Consider the following 19,357-nt stretch of genomic DNA (forward strand, 5'->3'; position numbering starts at 1 on the left):
ATATGTCTCCCAAACTCCTACTACACAGCTCTGCACAGAGTGGATACTCCATGATAATGACAGTGATGATGATGCAAAAATTCCATGGATTTACACGGTGGGTGTGGGAAGAAGAGAGGGAAAGGATGAATCAAGTCCTCCCTGCTCCCTGGACAGGGAAGCTTACTAGCATTTCTGCTCAGGTCCTGCATTCACTCACCCCTGGTAGTGGCCAGTGCCATTTGAGGGCTGGGGTGGGTGCGGAGTAGCTTGCCTCCAGTTTAGTAGCTACTCAAATATAGCTTTGTGCATGGCTTAGTGGAAAGAGCCCAGGCTTTGGAGTCAGAGGTCATGGGTTCGAATCCCGGCTCTGCCACTTGTCAGCTGTGTGACTGTGGGCAAGTCATTTAACTTCTTGGTGCCTCAGTTACCTCATCTGTAAAATGGGGATTAACTGTGAGCCTCATGTGGGACAACCTGATGATCCTGTATCTACCCCAGTGCTTAGAACAGTGCTCTGCACATAGTAAATCACCAACAATGCAGGTTTTCTAGTTTGCCCAGAGTCCCTACGCCTTGAGACTCTGAGATTCAGGTCAGCCGTACCGGGTATTTGTTTCATTCTGGCCCAGACTGGACTCTAGTTTTAGGCTTCCTTGTGGTGGTACTGGGATTTTTTTTTTTTAAAGAATCAGAGAATATGGGTGGGGACACGTGGAATGAAGACATGTGTCTTCTGTGACTCCAGAGTGCATGTTATTGCACCCCAGAAAGCACCCCTACCAAGACAAGAAAATGACAGACTGCAACTTAGCTCAGGCAATAATTTCTGAAAATTCTGATTTTAATGCAGTGAAGCTCTATGAAAATAATTTTAAAGAAAACTAATCCCGGCTGTATTGCTATGCTTGCAAAGGGTCTAATCATATCATGAAATAAAGTGTGGCCCAAGTAGGAAAAAGTGGAGTAATATTTGGATAGGATATGGCAAAGTGTGTACTTACCATAAACCCAGGCAACAGCAATACATTCAAAGAATGCAACCCACAAAAGGCATACACCACTAGCTGCATAGTAGTCAAAGAGTTGAAACACATACATGCCACCCTGTGGAAATAAAAAGTTATAAGAAACAGTGAGTTGGTCATGGGTCAGAGCATGTTAACATAAACACAAGAGGAAATCTAATGGACAAGGAGCAGGTCAGCATCTTGGTAAAGTAGGACCCAATATTTTGTTATGCAAAATATTTCCAATTTATATATGTAGTTGTCCTTTGTATTCCAAAAAACTTTCTCAGCTATTAAACAGTTATTCTCAACTGGAAGATTTTCTTCCTCAGAATGTAAATTTGTCCAGCACAGAAACATTGACCTGTAGCAAAATTAAATTGCCCAGCTGACTAATGGGTCATTTTTGTGCTTTTGAAAAATATAGCCTCTCTAGACTCTAAAGTCATTGTGTGCAGGTAACGTCTGCCAATTTTGTTGCAGTGTACTCTCCCAAGCACTTAGTATGGTGCTCCACACTCAGTAAGGGATCAATAAATATGATCGATTGATAGATTTTGCAAACATTTCTTGGAGAAGAACCCATTCCTGACTATTGTTTGTTTGGGTGGGTGGTGGCAGGGGGAAGCTGCTAAACAAAATTGCTTTAAGGGGCTCAGGAGAAGGCTAGGTTTAGCAGGCAGAGGAACCACTCAATCAATCTAGGCAAGAAGGATTTCTCAGCATGAATAATATTTTCATTCTTCTTGTCTTGGACAACTATTTAGCTTTTACTGGCCACACTGACACTACACAGGATGAAACATGTTCTCTGTCAGGAAAGAAAAAAATTGCCTCATTCAGTTGGGTCCTTTTATCATTCATTTTGTAGGGAAGGGCTGTTGGTGCACACAGTTTTAGAAAGAGATATTTCCCACTATTTTAAGAAATGTCAGAATGTGATTCTTATTCCTTAAATGTAGAGTGAGGCAAGTTCAGAGTAACAGAATCTATCTTCATCTAGTTTGGACAATTTCTGCTTGGTTTGAAGTTATTATTGTAGCTCACCTTCACAACAGGCATTGAATCAGCCTGCAAAGAGGAGCTCCAGAATTCCCTTGCTCACTGACATGCACCCATCTTTGGTGGGCAAGGTCAGATTAACTCATGAGGCTGCTCTCCCTGGACCCAGTGATCCTCAGAGAAAAGCATTTAAAATAGACCTTCCCAATATGGCCACAGAGCATGGACAATGCCAGAAGGCGTGGGGCTGAAGTCATTACTGCCCAGAGATACCTCTCTGCTAATAACTGTGCTGTGGGGTGGGTGAGGATGGGAGGGGAGTGAGGGGTCTGGGAAGCAACACCTTATTGTTTAGAGACAGCTGCCACTGCCTGAGTTTGCCCCACTCCCTCCTCGACTCCAAGTGAGGCACCCTGGTGATTTGCACAGTGTCTGACTGCAAACACACAGAAATCTGAGACTTCCCTCAGTTCCCACAACCATTCTGGCCAGAGGGGCACATTTTATGAGATGGGCTTCCCAAGAAGGGACCCTTGCTTCAGTTGAACCAGCCCTGCTCGCAGGACACATTTTTTACTAGAAATAATCCTTCATATGTTAGGACAGGACAAAAAGTACAGTTAGTCAAGGGAGCTACAGAGTCATGTCATCCTATGGCTACAAGTTTCTCTAGATCTCTCCCCACCCCCACCCCCACCTCCCATTCCAGGATATCAAACAGCTTTTAAATTGTAGAAATTCAGGAAAATTCACATATACTGAAAATAACACCATCCATGACCACGGCTACTTACTTCGGTCACCATAGTAAGCCCCAGAAGATAGCTAAGGAAACACACTATAGCGATGAAGATTTCCCGGCGGTAACCCTTCCTTAGGAAGGATGGGTGCAGATCAACCAAGGATGTGATCTGTCCTTCAACTTCAACAAACTAAAGAAAAAACAACAGAAAGACACTATTTGCATTTCATTCTATTATGTCCCAATTTCCTTAAGAAGGAATAATAATAATGATGGTATTTGTTAAGCACTTACTAAGTGCCAGGCAATGTGCTAAGTCCCGGGGTGTGTGTGTGTTGGGTGTGGGGGTGGGGGGAGATACAAGCAAATCGGGTTAAACACAGTCCCTGTCCCATATGGGGGTCACAGTCTCAATCCCCATTTTACAGATGAGATAACTGAGGCCAAGAGAAGTGAAATGACTTGCCCAAGATCACACAGCAGACAAGTGCTGGAGCTGGGATTAGAGCCCCTGACCTTCCGACTCCCAAGCCCAGGCTCTCTCCACTACTCCATGCTATAGAAGAGTAGAATAGTCTACTAATGCCACCTGTGAGGTCAGTTATCAGTCTGATCAACTAATCGCAAGCCAGTTCCTATTAAAAGTCAGTCACAGCTCAAGAGTGAGCATCATTTAATTTGGCACCTACTTCTGTGATCTGTATCTATGCTGGCAGTGCATAAAGGATGATGGACCATCCTTTGACAGTGTACAGTAAAACATTAGGGATCAAAGAAATAGATACAAGAGGGGAAAAATTCTTGGGTGACTTTCATGCCCAGAAAGCTTCAGGCAAATGAGAACACTTGTGAGAAACACTGGAAAACGATGATTCCAAAGCTACTTCAAAGGAAAGCATAGCTATGGCATCTCTCATTTTTCATGTATTGAAGCTTGACAATAAATAGCATGTAAAGTAACAGTAAAGCTGGAGTTGGCATTTTTCAATCCAGTACTTCAAAGAATCTTTGGAAGAATGTTGTTCCAATTTGGGAGAAGGGGACTGGGTTTGAGGTTTAAATGATTTGCCTGAGTGGCAGGAGGGGAGTAAACAAAATGCCAAGGAGACTTAACCTGGGGAACTACACTTCTACTGCAGTCCAGCAGGCTTCTTATGCCTCTACAGAGTAGAATGTATGATAACCCTGGCAGTCAGAGGAGCTGGGTTCTAATCCCAGCTCTGCCACTTGCCTGCTGTGTGATCTTGGACAAATCATTTAACTTCTCTTTGCTTCAGTTTCTTCATCTGAGAAATGGAGATTCCATACCCGTTCTCCCTTCTTAGATTGTGAGCTCCTCATGGGCCAGGAAACTGTATTGACCTGATTAACTTGTACCAACCCCAGAACTTAGAACAGTGCTTTGACACTTGGTAAGTGCTAACAAATTCTATTACTATTATTGTTTAGGAGATCGCAATGCTTTCTGATCCTTCAAGTTATGTAATGAAGGTTATGCAGATTTGTCAGAAAGGGTACATTTCTTATGAAATGTTACCTGGGGTGTTAATTCTAGTTGCATCAGCATGCAAAAATCCCTTAACAAGAGGACTGTAACGATACTGAAATTTTCTACAGTATGAAACTGCTTTATACTGGCTGAAGCCAGCAGACCTAGTTAGAAGGAAAACAAATTGAGCTTGAGAACTGGAGGTTCTAGGGAGAGAAAAACTTGTCAGAATGAGCATTTATGGTTATTATGACAGTTATCTTCAAAATGAAAGGTCAATAATAAGGGAAGAATCTAATCACAACTAGGAAGTCACCTCTGTTTTGGAAAAGGCTTAGCCTGTGCTATTCTATTAGGAGTTGGTTAGACAGCACTGGTTGAAGGATTACAAATTCTCTACGTGTTGTCTGGGCACAAGAATAATCGATACTTTCTCTGATGCTACTTTTGTTATCCCCCATGAGACAGGCAGCATAATGTGTCTTGTTCTGAACTGATAATTTACTTAGTATATTTGGTGTCTTAGATAACTCCTGGGGTACATCTTCTCTCTCAACATATTTTAACCTTCAGGTAGGTGTGATGGATTTTGTTCTGCTTCAGTGCTCCCAAATCCCGCTTGACAAACCGCCCCCCACTCCCCTCAAAAAAAAAAAGACTCCACTTACTTGTAATCACCTCTACTCCTACCCCCATCATCATTCTCCCCCCTCCAGGAGCAATTTAAGATTCCTACAGGGTTTCCCATTTGCATAAACAATTGATTGTAGAGCCTTGGTGCTGGGTATTTAAATTTCAATTGGGAAGTGATTTGAAAGTCACTTGCAGGCTGTACAAGATTAAGTACGTAGGAAGCAATTCAGAACAAATGGAAAAAGACTCCATAAATGTCAGAGATCAAGTGGCACACCACTGTGAAAAATCTACTTATAGATTTACCCTCAAATTGCAGTGTTTGGCTTCTCAGCACTATTCCACATCTCTCAAAGGACTTGACTTGGAAGCAGCTTTAATATTCATTGCTGTAGTGGGGTATGAAAAGAGGCTTCCATCTAGACTCCTAGGCAATATATGATATTGTGTTGATTTCTGCTTATTAGTCATTTGTCAAACACTTGTTTTTGACTATTGCCTTAAAGTATTTGAGGAAAATATTGGAAGCTATTTGATTTGCCAAAAGATTGTTAAAAATCACTGAAAATGATTAGCTAAAAGATTTGTCCAATTGACTAATAGATTCCGGTGGCTTGTTCATACTCCTTTACTCTAAAAGCAAGCACGGAAATACAAAAATTCTTAGGTGTATGTGGTTGGTTCTTTGTTTGCTTCTAATTAATCCATTGTAAACAAATGGCACTGGGACTGCATTCTCTTTGCATCTCACGATACAACCCAGTTCTCGCTTTTCTTCCACTGTATGCTCTGATTCATTCATTTATTCAATCGTATTTATTGAGCGCTTACTATGTGCAGAGCACTGTATTAAGCGCTTGGAATGTACAATGCCACACTTTGCCTCAATCTTGCTTTGTACGGATTAGTTGTCCCCTAAATGAAGTCTCGAAGGTGTCCAACTACCCAAAGGTGAGAGAGTGGGAGGTTGGAGCTGGAAACTAGAAGTAAATTAGGCCATCGCTTGGCCTCTGTAAACATCTGATATCAAAATCTCCCTTGACGAAAGGTGGTTTGTGACTCTAAAGCACTTTATGAGAGTATTTAAGGCCTAGCTACTTCAAACCCAGGAGTTCTAATGTGGTAATTGTGGGATTTGTTAAGCCCTTACAATGTGCCAAGCGCTGTACTAAGATAATCAGGTTGGACACAATCCCGATCTCACATGGAGTTCACAGTCTAAGGTCTGGGTTTTACTCATGGCTCCTCCAAAGACCCTCTGAGAACCCTCATCCCTCTGCCTCTCAGTTTTCCTGTTTGAGCAAAGAGGTCATTATGCTTGTGCTCTGGGAGATGGTGGGGAAGAATTAGACTTTGCATGTCACCTACTCTGAGCTCCTTGGATAAACCCACAAACACAATGTAAAGCTAACAGTACACATATTTTTAATAACTCATTTCCCCTGGTAGAAATTGCAATGACACCCCCTTTCCCACCCCCAAACTGGATCACTAACCTGGCTATCCAGTCCAAGCAACAGAAGCATAATAAAAAAAAGAATGGCCCAAAACGTGGGCAGTGGCATCATGGACACTGCTTTGGGGTAGGCAATGAAGGCCAAGCCAGGACCTAGAGGGATGGAAAGAGAAAATGGGAAGGGGGGAGAGGGGAGAAAGATAGTCAGTAACGATGCATTTGGTAAATTTAAGTTACATTTAAATGTGGGGATGCTTGGGTCTGCAGATATACCCAAGCCCAAAAGGAACCAGAGAAAAGGAACCGGTCTGAACTCTTTCCCTTAGAAAAGACCAGGTTTACTTTCAACAGATCAGCTCAAGCAAATTTGGAATCCTGACCAACTCCCTGCCAGTTTTAACATCTGTCTCAAACATGCCAATGCTAGGACTGTATGTATCATTAGTTGATATGAACTGGAGTATAAACCATTGCCCTGGAATAATAGGGGAATGTAACTTTTGCAGAGGTTGGTCTTAGCTTATGAGGCCCATTTAGCCATGAGTTTCTTTAAAGACACCTATGCACCTATCTTCCAGGTGGAGGGTGGGGAGGGATGGCTACTTGTATTTTCCTGTTAACTGGGCCAATCCTCCACCCAGCTTCGGCAGCTTCGGCATTGGCTTTTACCTCCTCTGAGTAAAGTGAAGGGCTAAAATTTCCCAACATATAGGAGAGCCTCTCACGCCTTCCACACTATAGAGGGTGTTTTAGATGGGATAGCCCTCTTGCTGCTGCTCTCTGGCCTTGTCCTGGGCTCTGCACAGTACAGGCTCAGCTCAAACTCTAGTTTGGTTGACCATTGTTAATAAGCAAGGAGAACTGTGGAGTAGAGAATTGAGATCTCAATCTCAGGAGAAGAGAGAGTGAGAGAGCGAGCAAGAGAGAGAGGGAGAGAGATGGAGAGAGAGATGGTGGGGGAAGAAAGCAAAGTCTCTCCGTAACAATCCAACTGAGGAGGAGAGTGGAAATAATGACACAGGTAATTCAAGGAAAAAATAGATTTCTTACTTAGCCATAGGAAAAATGTTTGAAGGCTGATTATAGATAATCTGAGAGGGACACAAAGCTTGCTTTTTTAAAAAGCTATTATTTTGGGGATTGTTTATTTTCCTTCATTACTGGAAGGATACAGGACAATTAATTTAGTTCCCACTCATTCCTCAAGCACTTTGTGTTTTGGAGAGTTTACCACAACATGAGAACATATATGCGGGTCTATTCGGTATGCATGCAAGCATGGCAATTCGGGAATAAGAGTTGTGGAAGAGTGATGTGGGGATGTAGAAGAACTTTCTGTGTCCCAGTTTCTCTTTTCAACAACAACAAAAAGGTGAAGAAGAAGAAGAAAGGAGGAAAATTAGACAAAGGATAAAGGTGGAAAAGAAAAAAAGGAGAGAAAAATGCAAATTTATGAGCAAAGTCAATTTAAAGAGACATCAAGGCAGAAAAGTTATACTGTAAGCTCCTTGAGAGCCAGGATCAAGCACTCAAGTGCTTAGTGCAGAGCACAAAGTAAGTTCTCAATAAATACCACTGATTGACTGATTAATAGAAAAGCTGATCCTCAAGATCATCCTTACATAGGCAGCCCAAAATGCTAAAAAGTCTGAAAGAAGGAAAACAACTAGAGAAATGGAACAAAATCTAAACAAAAAATCAGGAAGATAAAACAAAGACTGACAAAAAAGGGTGGCAAATGCCACATGTTCCATTTCCAGAGGCAAGTAAAGCCAATTTTATTTTTATCTTCTCCATTAGAATTTGGCCTGAATAAGGACAGGCAGAAAGCTGGGGGCAACAGAATTATGACTACAAAAGCTGGGAAATGGTCACCTTTTCAGGCAAACTAGCCTAATTGATCATTTCTAGGGGTCTTCTAGTCCACGGGGTTTCTGGAGATGACTCGAGCCTAACTAAACAGCAACTTCTGACTTGTACTGTGGGGCCACTGAATTGCACATGTAATCAGTTAAAGCAAATTATGAGACAGATGTAAAACATGTAGGCTTTCTGAAACCCATTCAGGACCTGGGTAAATGATTAATTCAGTTGTTTCTGTATTTCAGTTTTGCAGTAACTAATAATAAACCTCTGCAATCTGAGTGCTTTCTCTAAAAACAAATGTTGAACTATAAAGAGAAGTCCATTTGAAAGAACATAATACATTTCTGGCACCTTTGGAAGACTAATGTGATTAGCATAAATCAGTCCACGCTACATTAAATTTGAACTCCATTCAGCTAAATAATTATCTTGTTCAAATCCACTATTCTCAATATGGTGCTTGTTAAAAGCTTATTAGAGAAATAATCATACTCCATTTGTCGGCCATTCGTGGATCACTGAGGGGAATAAATGATAAAGTCATAGCTTGACGTCTTGGCTAATGAAGGGCAGAAAAAACTTAGGTTGACACTCTTTATATCAAACATATCTATATATACACACACAGAAGATATATGTATATATACACACACAGCAAATCAGCTCCACGATCTAGGAGATGGTACAGTCAGACCTGATTAATCTGAATTAGTTGGTGAACCTTGTTTTCAAGAATCGCCACCTTCATATTACTCAGTCAATGGTACAAACTGTACAAGCTGTAAATCTTGCTGACAGCCAAACCCACAGACAAACCAAGCACAGATTATTCTGGCATCACTGTACTGTCTTTGTTCCTGCCCTGCTTTATTGGGGTGCAAGAAAGGGGGGAGACCAAATGAACTTGAAAATATGTTCTGCATAAGGTAGGGGTTTTAGCTTGAGATTTAAAATGAGGAAGAAAAACAATTTGCATAGAAACCAGCAAGCTTTGCCCCACCAAGCACCCAGTGGTACACATAGACACAGCTCAGGAAAGTCAGCAGTTCACATTTAAAGCTGACTTAGGGATGGGAGATTAGGGTCAAGTGCCTCAAACTCAAGGACAGATTGGAGCCTCAGAGCTGTGCGGTCATTGAGGAGTAAATAGTTTCGCTATGTGTCCACCTGGGCACATGAGTTGGCAAAGAGGCAACAAAAGGCACCTGCTCCATAAAACCTGATGTCACGTATTTATCCTCCCCAAAGTAGAGTATGGAATGCCACAGGGTTCGATCCTATCCTGTTCCCTGAAAACCTGCCTCAGCCTAGCCTCTCAGGGAGCCCAAGCTTTTTTTGCTTGGGACCCTGGCTATGGAGAAAACTTAGTGGAAACTTGGCTTGTGGAGAAGACAATGTTTTCTTAGGACCAGCTTCAAAATGGACTCATCACCGATATTATCCTCCTCTCCTTGGAACTGCTCTAAAACGTACAGTCGCCACACAAATGACTTTCTCCCTGTGATCCTATCGCAGTTACTACACCAAGAGCAAAGTGCAAAATACAGAAACCGAGACTGAGAAAGTTGAAATCCAAGTACAAAATGTGGGGAGTTTTTTTTGGGTTTTTTTTGAGTTCCAAAATAAATTCGCTTTAATGACTGGCAGCCATCTGGGTGGCCTCTTTTTGATCCAATCCTGCCCCTGAATTCCCACCACTGACTTCAGAAAAGAAAAGACAGCAAAACAAAACCAAAAACTCAGGAGCAAAACAAGTGCTAACCAAGGAAATTGAGCAATGCATTATCCATCCATGTCTTAGAGGAAACCAAAAAGCAATATAGCCATTCAGGATTTAGCAGTAACAATCTTATGCTTCTGGGAAGTTTAGGGGTTGCATTTTGGAAACCTTATTTCCCCCCAACCACTTTCTGGCTAATTGCCTGCAGAACTTTGCTTGCACACTAGGTGGCAGTGCCCACCACCACTGCCACCAATACCACCGTACCTGACTCTGCCACATCAGCAATGTCCACCCCTTGCTCTTGTGCCATGAAGCCCAGGACGGAAAAAATTGCGAAGCCAGACACAAAACTGGTACCACTGTTCAGGCATCCCAGCAGCAAACAGTCCCTAAGTCACACATATGTCATGGAGCAAGTTAATTAAAAAAAGACTGAACCCACGGACCCTACTTATTTTACATCATTTAGCTAAGACACTACACCCCCTTGGATGGAAACTTGCCTATAGCAGTTGTATTTGTATTTGTTGTAGCTCCCAAGTGAAGTCATCGCTCCTAAGCAGATTGCATATGAAAAGAAGATTTGTGTCCCTGCGTCTATCCAGACCTAGAAAGAGGGAGGAAGCAAAAGACACAAACGTTATAGGTGAGCTCCTGGTGGAATTTAAACCCAAATCCACCTGCAAATTCCAACCACGTACTCAATCTTTCAGTTCAGTTAGACCCACTGGGTGGGAAAGAGAGAGAGGATTTCATTTTAAAATGACCCTTTGTCCTTCCAAAAAAACCAACCGATAACTGCAAAGGCTGGGTCTCCAGGGCTTTCCAGGATCCCAAACAAAATAACAACCCAAACCCAAATTGATATGTCTGAACATGGTGCCTTTTTCATGCTTTCCCAGATACTTTCTGAGACCATCTCTGCTGGGGGCAAGTCCTTTTCCTAGCACTTTCTCTCCCCAGAGAACCTGCTCAGATGAGTTCTTGAAGTATTTCCCACCATAAGCAGCAGACAGTGAAACAGAGCCTACTCAGGAAAATGTTGCATTTCTCTCCTGCCCTTCCCAAGGCCTCCTCCCACATGCAGAGAAGAATGTACTGTGGAGAGTATTTATGTCTTTTCCATCTATGGAAGTGATGGAATGCCTACTGCGTGCAGAGCCCTGCTCTAAGCGCTTGGGAGGGTGCAATGAATTAGTAGACGTGAACCCTGCCCTCGCAGAGCTTACCATACTGTCCACACTCCTGATTTGCCAAATCACCACTTCTAGCATTAATAGAATATAATCTGCAAAGGCAAGAGCCACCTGTTGGGAGGTCAAAGACCAAGCTGGAGGAAAGGAGAAGTTGCCGGAATGCGGCGAGGACTTTTGGAGACTCCACCTCTTTGATTCCTTCCTATGACATTTTGGCATCATTAGCGTGAGTGAACATCTCACAGATCAGAGTTGAAACCAGGGGATTTGAACTCATTACATCTGGATGATCTTCGAATTAAAAAGAACTCCCGCTGCAAAAGTGTGAGGTGGTTGTGTTTGTGACTGGGACAGTTTTGTTGAGGCTTTTTGGCTTCCCAGGAAAAACAATAATAATAAAAAAGCTGCATGAAATTAGTGGAACCACTACAGCCTGAGCACCCACTGGCAAGCAGTTCACACGAGAGAAAGCAGACAAGTGTTGTTCTAGGAGAGAAGGAACAGGATTTTCCCAAGGACGGTTCATTAAAAAACAAAGAGATAACCCAAAGTGGTTGCCTTCCTGGATCTCTCCCCTGGGCTTTCTGGGGAACTGCTTACAATCCTGTTTTGATTTTAAGGGAGGAAACCTAAATCCTTTTCATTTTGCTTTATGATTTCTTTTTGGATTTTCCCTTACTTAAGCATCTCTTCTGGAAGCCTCGTTTAACCCAGCAGTAGGAAATGGTCAAAACCCACAACTGTCCTCCTTGAAATTCCCTATTGTAGGCTTGGTTTTCAAGCACTCTTTGCTCCTCTTTTCAGTTCTAGTTGGGATGGATGAGGAGGGAAGAGGAAAAGACTAACCTCATAAAAAAATGTTATCTCCCTTACCTTGTCCAGAGCCTAATACAGTATCAACAAGAAAGCTGACAGTCTATAATTGGACAGAGCCTACAGCCTCAGAATCCTTTGACACAAAAAGATATACACACATGGAAAGATACATTAACATTTTTAACAATGACCTTTTCAACAAGACACAGTGGAAAAATTCACCCCAGTGTTACTATTCATTACCCCTAAGAGTAATGGAAAATATATGCAAGCCAGTTGGGGCCATGGCTTCTCCTTCCCCTCCTCCCTCCATCATTGCCCCAACATTTATGATCAGGAGACTTTCTGCCACTTTACCTGAGGATCTTTCAGCCGTGAGATATCAGGATACAGATAAAACTTGATGCCCTCTGCAGCTCCAGGCAGGGTGACTCCACGGATTAAGAGCACAAGGAGCATGATGAATGGGAATGTTGCTGTGAAGTACACAACCTTAAAATAGAAAGCAGCAAAACAGCAATCAAACCATTATGAGCTGGGTTTTTTTTCCTCGAAACAAGTATACTGATTTTTCATATTTCCTTCTCTGTTAATATCACATTTTCGATCACACACGTACAAACATGTGTACACACACTCACACATACATGCAAAGAGATGAATTTTATATATAGCTTACCATCTGCCATGGATTCTAGGTCCATACGCTTCAATCTGTGCAAATATACGTCCTTGAACAAAGCAAGGACAGCAAATGACCAGGAATCTTTAGCCTCCATGGAGCGTCTGTTTTAGTCTAAGGGGGTATAAGGCTATCCTTCTGGCCACAACTTGAGCTCCCCAATAAAATGCTAATAATGACTTCATGATGATACTTTCATGTCCATCCCTCTAAGAATATGAGCCTTTCCCATCCTTCAGGCTCTGGGGAATCACTGCAGACTCTGAACATTTATAAGAACTAAAATTCCTGTTCACACACTGGAAAATTCCTTCTTGCATGCTGCCCTGCCCTGGGCCAATCAACCAGTCAATCAATCAGAGGTATTTATTGAGCATATATTCTATATAGAGCACTGTACTAAATGCTTGAGAGAGTACGGTAGAATAAGTAGACATCATCCCTGCTGTCAAAGAGCTGACAGTCTAATTTTGGAGGGATGGGGGACTGTCTATAAAACAAATTGAAGGTAGGAGAAGCTGAGTATAAAGAGATATACATAAATGCCGTGGGGAGAAGAGGTGGGGTGAGTATCTAAGTGCTTATGGGGTATGGACATAAGTGCCTAGATGACAGAATGGAGAGGGAAATAGGGTGGTGAGATGAGAGATGGGAGATGAGAGATGACTTCATGGAGAAAATATGATTTAAGTAGGGCTTTGAAGATGGATGCTTCATTCTCAGGACACAAGCGGTGTACAGGTACCAGCATTACATTCCTCGGGAGTCGGTTTGGATGATCAACAGGGTCATATTCAAGGCTACAGTAAAATGAGACCAGGAGATTCGTCTTGTGTCCTGATCAATCACTTCTTGTGGTATTGCAGCTCAGTTGAGAGGTCCAAATGTGAGCCATAGCCAAAGTTGTAGGGGTTAACACTAAATTGACAGAAGCCTCGATAGAGCTGAGACCTAGCCTATGGACTCACCATTAACTAGAAGCAGTGACGTCATTTTGAATATGTAGGGGACTCTCATAAATTTGAACTCTTTTAGAATGTATCTTCTAAGGGAAAAGGACATGTTCATAAAGCAAGCAAACGAGCATCATTCAGCATGTCAGAACATGGTGAGATGGGAAAGGAGGGGACAGAGAACTAGAATGCCCAGGTCTGCCACCAACCACGCGGTTGGTTGTGTGGAGAGAAACCCCATATACATAGGCTTTATCACTACTCAGGCTGTAGTAATGAATCCCCTCTCCTTCCCCATTGTGCATATAACACACTCCTGGGGTGGGGTTGGAGGGGTAGGGAGAGGTGGGGGCGGGGGGGGGGGGGGGGGGGGGGGGGGAGGGGAGCTAAGTAAGAAATGCTGGAAAAAAATAAAACCTTTCCCTCCCTTCCTGAGAACAGGCTTCTCCATTTACATCAGTATACATCTCCAGCCTAGGGCCATGTCCCACTGAACCCTGGAGACACAGAGACGCCCCTAAACAATAGCAAACAAAAAAAGAATGAACTCCTCAAACCCTGTGGGCAGTCACTTCAAAGCCTGCAAGGGCTGAAAATGCTCACACTATTGTGCCAGGCCATCTCCGCTTTTTTTTTAGCCAAAGATTTTTTTTTTCTTCCTTTGGGGTGGAGGGTGTGTGTGTATGTGTGTGTGTTTCAGCTGGAGTCAGGCAGACTCCACCTTTCAATTATATCTTGCTGCCTCATTTAAAATATATTTTTGTTTGGCAAAATTTGCTGATCCAAGGGAAAGCTCCTGAAATCCATTCTCTTGCCTTTTAAAAATGTCCTAGGAGAGTTAAACAAGGAGGAACTGATGCCAGAAGTGCATGATAACTCCAATATACAATATTCCAAGTCCTTTCAAATGGAAGGTTGTATTTCCTGTCACTTAATCAATGGCTCGCCAGCATTTCAAGTCCAACTTCAGATTTTATCACAAAGATGAAACACAATTAACTTGGAATCTAGAAAGGGATGGTTTTCCCCATGTTCCTCCTGGATGAGGTTGGAATGCACTTATTTATTTATGTATGCATTTATTGGTTCATTTATTTATTTGCTGGAGAAGAGGAAAGAGTGGAGGCAATGATTTTTGGAAGCTTTCTCCATCTCACAGGTTTAAATGTTCCCTGAAGATTCACAGACACCAATCAAGGTTTCCCTGTCCTGGTTGATTAAAAAGGAAAAGATGATTCTGTATTATTTACAGTGCAACCCAACAAATTCTTTATTAGAAACACCTTCAGGGAATCTAAGGGCAATTTTTGACAAGCATCTCAATAACCTTAAAAGTAAGGGCTTCATTTTCTTCTTTGGGTTATTTGCAGGATTTCACTAGAATGTCATTTCTTAGAGGTTTCAATACTGTAATATTGACAGGTATGTGCAGCTGGAAAGGCAATTGATCCTGTCTTGATTTCCACGTAAATGAATAGTCATTGTAATCAAAAAATGTATTTAGAAAACTATGATTTCCATCTCTCAAGGCTGCAAACATGAATCAACTTTCCCTCTTTCCCTCTCTCTTTCTCTCTCCCTCTTTTTCTTGTTAAGCTGAGGAAGACTCTGCTTATGCTGAGAGGTGTGAGGGTTCCTCTTTGGGAACAAACACTGGCAAATGCCCCCAGAATTAAGAGATTCCAGCATCACTGTAACAAGACTTAGCAATCTGGGTTTTAGCTCTATGGCTGGTTTACTGGAAAGTAAAACGTTTGACTGAAGGCCTTTAAATGAGTTAATAATACCAAATGATTGCAGTGGAGAGTTTGGATGATCTGATTTTGTGGCCACAAGTTCATCTGTATGAATTGGGCATAGACTTTGACTGAACATTCAGTGAAAAGTAGCCTACCCTACTGGAGCCTGGGAGTCAGGGGCCAGGCTTCTATTCCCGGCTCTGTCACTTGTCTGCTGTGTGATCTTGAGCAAGTCACTTCAAATTTCTGTGTCTCACCTACCTCATCTGTAAAATGGGGATTAAGACTGTGAGTCCTGTGTGAGTACAGGGACTGTGTTCAACCTGATTATCTTGTCCCTACCCTGGTGCTTATTACAGTGTCAGTTACAGAGGAAGTTCTTTAAAAATACCATTTAAAAATAGATTAAGTAAAAGAAGTAATCTTAATGGGAATTTTGGAGGTGTTAAGGAGCAATGTGGCCTAGTGGAAAGAGCACAGACCTAGGAGTCAGAGGACCTGGGTTCTAATCCTCGCTCCACCACTTGCCTGTTGTATGACCTTGAGCAAGTCACTTGACTTCTCTTTGCTTCAGCTTCCTTATCTGTAAAATGGAGATTCAATACTGGATCTGTCTCCTACTTAAGACTGTAAGCTTGATGGGAGACAGGGACTGTGTCTGATCTAGTTAATTTGTATCTATCCCAGTGCTTAGACAGTGCTTGACACGCAGTAAGCACGTAACACATACCGTAATTTAAAAAAATAGTAATTACCATGAGCTCCTGACTACAAACATCAGATGTGTGGGGGAGTGAGATGTAAAGAAACACCCTGTCCTTATTTCTGCTAGTGACTTACTGAGATGAATTCCATCTCCTATTGAGGGAATTCCATCTCAATTTCCCTAACCATAAGATGGGGTATTACTACATATTCTCAATTTACTGCAGAAGAAAGTTGATAAGATTAATAAGAAAAGGTTTATAGATGGTTGGTGGCCAGTGGAGACCAATGAGTCTCTTAGTCTCTTACTAAAGACTTGTGTACAAGAATTTCATTGTTGGCCACTGTGGAGGGTTTTGATTCTTTCCTCGATCCAGGCATTAATCTAGCTCAGGTGGAAATAATGGAGGGGCCAGAGAGTGAGTGTTCTCCTACTTATTACATTGGCGAGTGTGTTATTGTACCCGATAGAATGAAAAGAGGAGGTAGACACTGAACATCATGGCTACAATTCCTCTGTTTAACATGAGAGAATCTATACCAACTTCCACTGTGAATTTAGGGAGATGGAGAACAATTTATATCCAGAAGGATGGAAAAGCGCCAATGTATGGCTATCGATTCTGGAGAGAAAATGTATTTTAGAGACCTCTTGGTGAAGCAAGATTCACTGAAACTAGTCTGCAGATCTACTAAGAGCAACAAAGACAGCTTTATTATCATTTAGCATGCCTCCCTCTCATCAATAAATGGGGCTCATATGTCCTTATACAAAGAGCAGAAGGAGAGTAACTTCCTTGTCTCCATTCAGAAATGGACACACATATTACAGGGAATCATTCTGCTCTGTATCCGGTACCAGGAGCTCAATCCCAGAAAGAGGGTATGTACTGGGATAACGCAGAGATTGTGGTGGTTCTCTCATGGTGTTTGCTCTGTTGTTTGAAAGAGTGCTAAAGAGATGGCCTCTGCTGGGGCTGAATAGTAAGGGCACAGCTCCTGTAGCTGGCCAGTGCTGGGCAAACACCAGAGCAAAAGGGAACTTCCCTATTAGGGGACAAATGATCCCAGAGTGAATCTGAGAATCAAATGCATTCATTATTCTCACCAATCAGTATTTATTAAGAACTATTTGAGCACAGGATACTAAACACACAAATACTCTTTGAAGCAGCATAGCATAGTGGATGGAGCACAGGCCTGGGAGTCAGAAGGTCTCCCTCTGTAGGTCTGGCTCTAATCCTGACTCTGCCACTCATCTGCTGTGTAACCTTGGGGGAAAGTCACTTAACTTCTCTGGGCCTCAGTTACCTAATCTGTAAAATGGGGATCGAGACCGTGAGCGCCATGTGGAACACAGATTGTGTCCAACCCAATTTGCTTGTATCCAGCCCAGCGCTTAGTACAGTGCTTGGCACATAGTAAGCCCTTAACAAATACCATAATTAATATTTGAGCATACATAAGCCCTGCCCTGCCTGTTTTCGCCACCCTGCACCTTGCACTACACCTCACTTCATCTTTCCAGAACAACCCTATATTTTGTTAACTCCTATAACTGAACCTGAGTACCAGTCATATTCTAAAATACCTCCTCTACCTGAGGATATGGGCTGTCATCTCTTGTTTCCTCCTCAAAGAAGAAGGTCAGATTGATTTTTTTTTAAAAGAAGATGGATGTATAAGGAGAGGGAAATGTTCCAGGATTGATTCTGGAAAGGGGTATATAAATGTACTAAGGAAAGCAAGTAAGGAATTTACTAGGGAATCACTAGAAATGGGTGATGACCCCAGCGGCATGCATTCAACTATAATGCAGGAGCTTTATTCTTGCAGGACTCCATCTCAAGGAAAACTCCCTATTGTGGTACTCATCCGGAATCTAACACCATGCACGTACACATGACTGTTTCTTCTGACACTTGATTGTGCTGTTTCCAGAGACATTCATGCTGTTGGAAAAACTTTCCTTAATCTAGCTATAGTGTTCTAGGTAAATCACCTACTAAAAAATTGCATCTGCACCTGCGTGTAATGCAAGTTGGCGTTGGTCTTAGCCCATTTTGAATTTTTTTATGGTATTTGTTAAGTGTTTACTCTGTGCCAGGCACTGTGTTAAGTGGTGGGGTGGGTACCAGCTAATCAAGTTGGACACAGGCCATGTCCCACATAGGGCTCACAGCCTTAATCCCCATTTTACACATGAGGTAACTGAGGCACAGAGCAGTGAAGTGACTTGCCCAAGGTCACACAGCAGACAACTGATAGAGCTAGGATGTGGACTAGCTCTTTTTGACTCTCAGCCCCATGCTCTATCTACTAGCTCATGCAGCTCCTCTAGACCACACTGCGAATTCAAATTGCACTCTTCTCTGAACATGCCTACCTATCATCTGAAACCCTATGTGTAGGGAAAAGAAAGGTAAGCCCTGTGACTTTGATTCATTTACACTCACTCAGCTCATCAAAAACTTCTTTTGCAAGAGCCACTCTGCTGTAGAAGACGCTTGGCAAGCCCTTGCTCCGCCTTTTTCTTTGAGCCCAGATTTCAGGTTTGCCAAAGATCAGAGTCTTGAATTGCAGAAGGGCCAGGTTTGATTCCAAAATGGATCAGGACACATTCTTTCAGCTATTCATGAGTCTGCTGGGAGCTGAGACACACTGTGAGGTGATGCTTATAGGCAAGTAGACTTACTAGGGTATCCAGGTGGTTGAGCGACTGCTGAGGAGGTGATGATTTGTGATTCCTGCTCATGCAGGGAAGTTTGCAGCTATGGTTGTATTTGGATTGGCTTCATTCACTCTACGTGAGCAGAAGCTCAGCTATTGTTCTGCTCTATGCACAGGGACCACACCTTACTTCTGAGAATTCAGCCATTTAAAGAACAGCATCTCAGCAATTGACTGAAAATGCATTTATTTATATGAATGCATATAATTATCATTTTGAACCTTAATTCCCATCACACATATTGAAAATGCTGACTCCTTATGTATGAGATGTGATATGCCCCAAAAAAACAGACATGAAAGACTTCTTAAGCAAAGGCTGTGAAAACTGAACTATAAGCCACTTAGAGACTCATGTCGTTTGAGGCACGAAACATTTTTAAACCTGATTTACAGGGGATTATGTGGAGGATTGCTGATATCAAGCCCCAAATTACAGAATTTCAATTTAATAGGAAGTCTGAATGTTTGAGGTTTAAAGTCTTATTCTGGCAAAGAAATCCCTGGCCCTTTTTGGAGTGGGTGAAAATTCAAGGAGAGAAACCAGGGGTCAGTGGAGAGAAATCTGGGAGTTTTCCATTGTATTAGAAGTTAGAGCTTCTTTTTTTCCTGGTAGGAAACTTGTCCTAGTTTTCA

At 42.3% G+C, this 19,357-nt stretch overlaps 1 protein-coding gene across 9 annotated transcripts in view; it reads right to left on the bottom strand.

Moving 5' to 3' along the window:
* The window catches only part of SLC6A6 (solute carrier family 6 member 6), a 102,757-nt gene that overhangs the window by 12,573 nt on the left and 70,827 nt on the right, over positions 1-19,357 (bottom strand). For all 9 annotated transcript variants that reach the window (XM_007665179.3, XM_007665176.4, XM_029050140.2 and 6 more), the window contains 6 exons: positions 12,270-12,404; positions 10,404-10,507; positions 10,165-10,289; positions 6,352-6,464; positions 2,786-2,923; positions 984-1,086 (listed from right to left, as the gene is read on the bottom strand). In XM_007665179.3, coding sequence (XP_007663369.1) covers positions 984-1,086; positions 2,786-2,923; positions 6,352-6,464; positions 10,165-10,289; positions 10,404-10,507; positions 12,270-12,404 — 718 coding nt within the window. The remainder of the gene's footprint in view (positions 1-983; positions 1,087-2,785; positions 2,924-6,351; positions 6,465-10,164; positions 10,290-10,403; positions 10,508-12,269; positions 12,405-19,357) is intronic.

Source organism: Ornithorhynchus anatinus, chromosome X1 (assembly GCF_004115215.2).
Source record: "Ornithorhynchus anatinus isolate Pmale09 chromosome X1, mOrnAna1.pri.v4, whole genome shotgun sequence".
Classification (NCBI taxonomy): Eukaryota; Metazoa; Chordata; class Mammalia; order Monotremata; family Ornithorhynchidae; genus Ornithorhynchus; species Ornithorhynchus anatinus.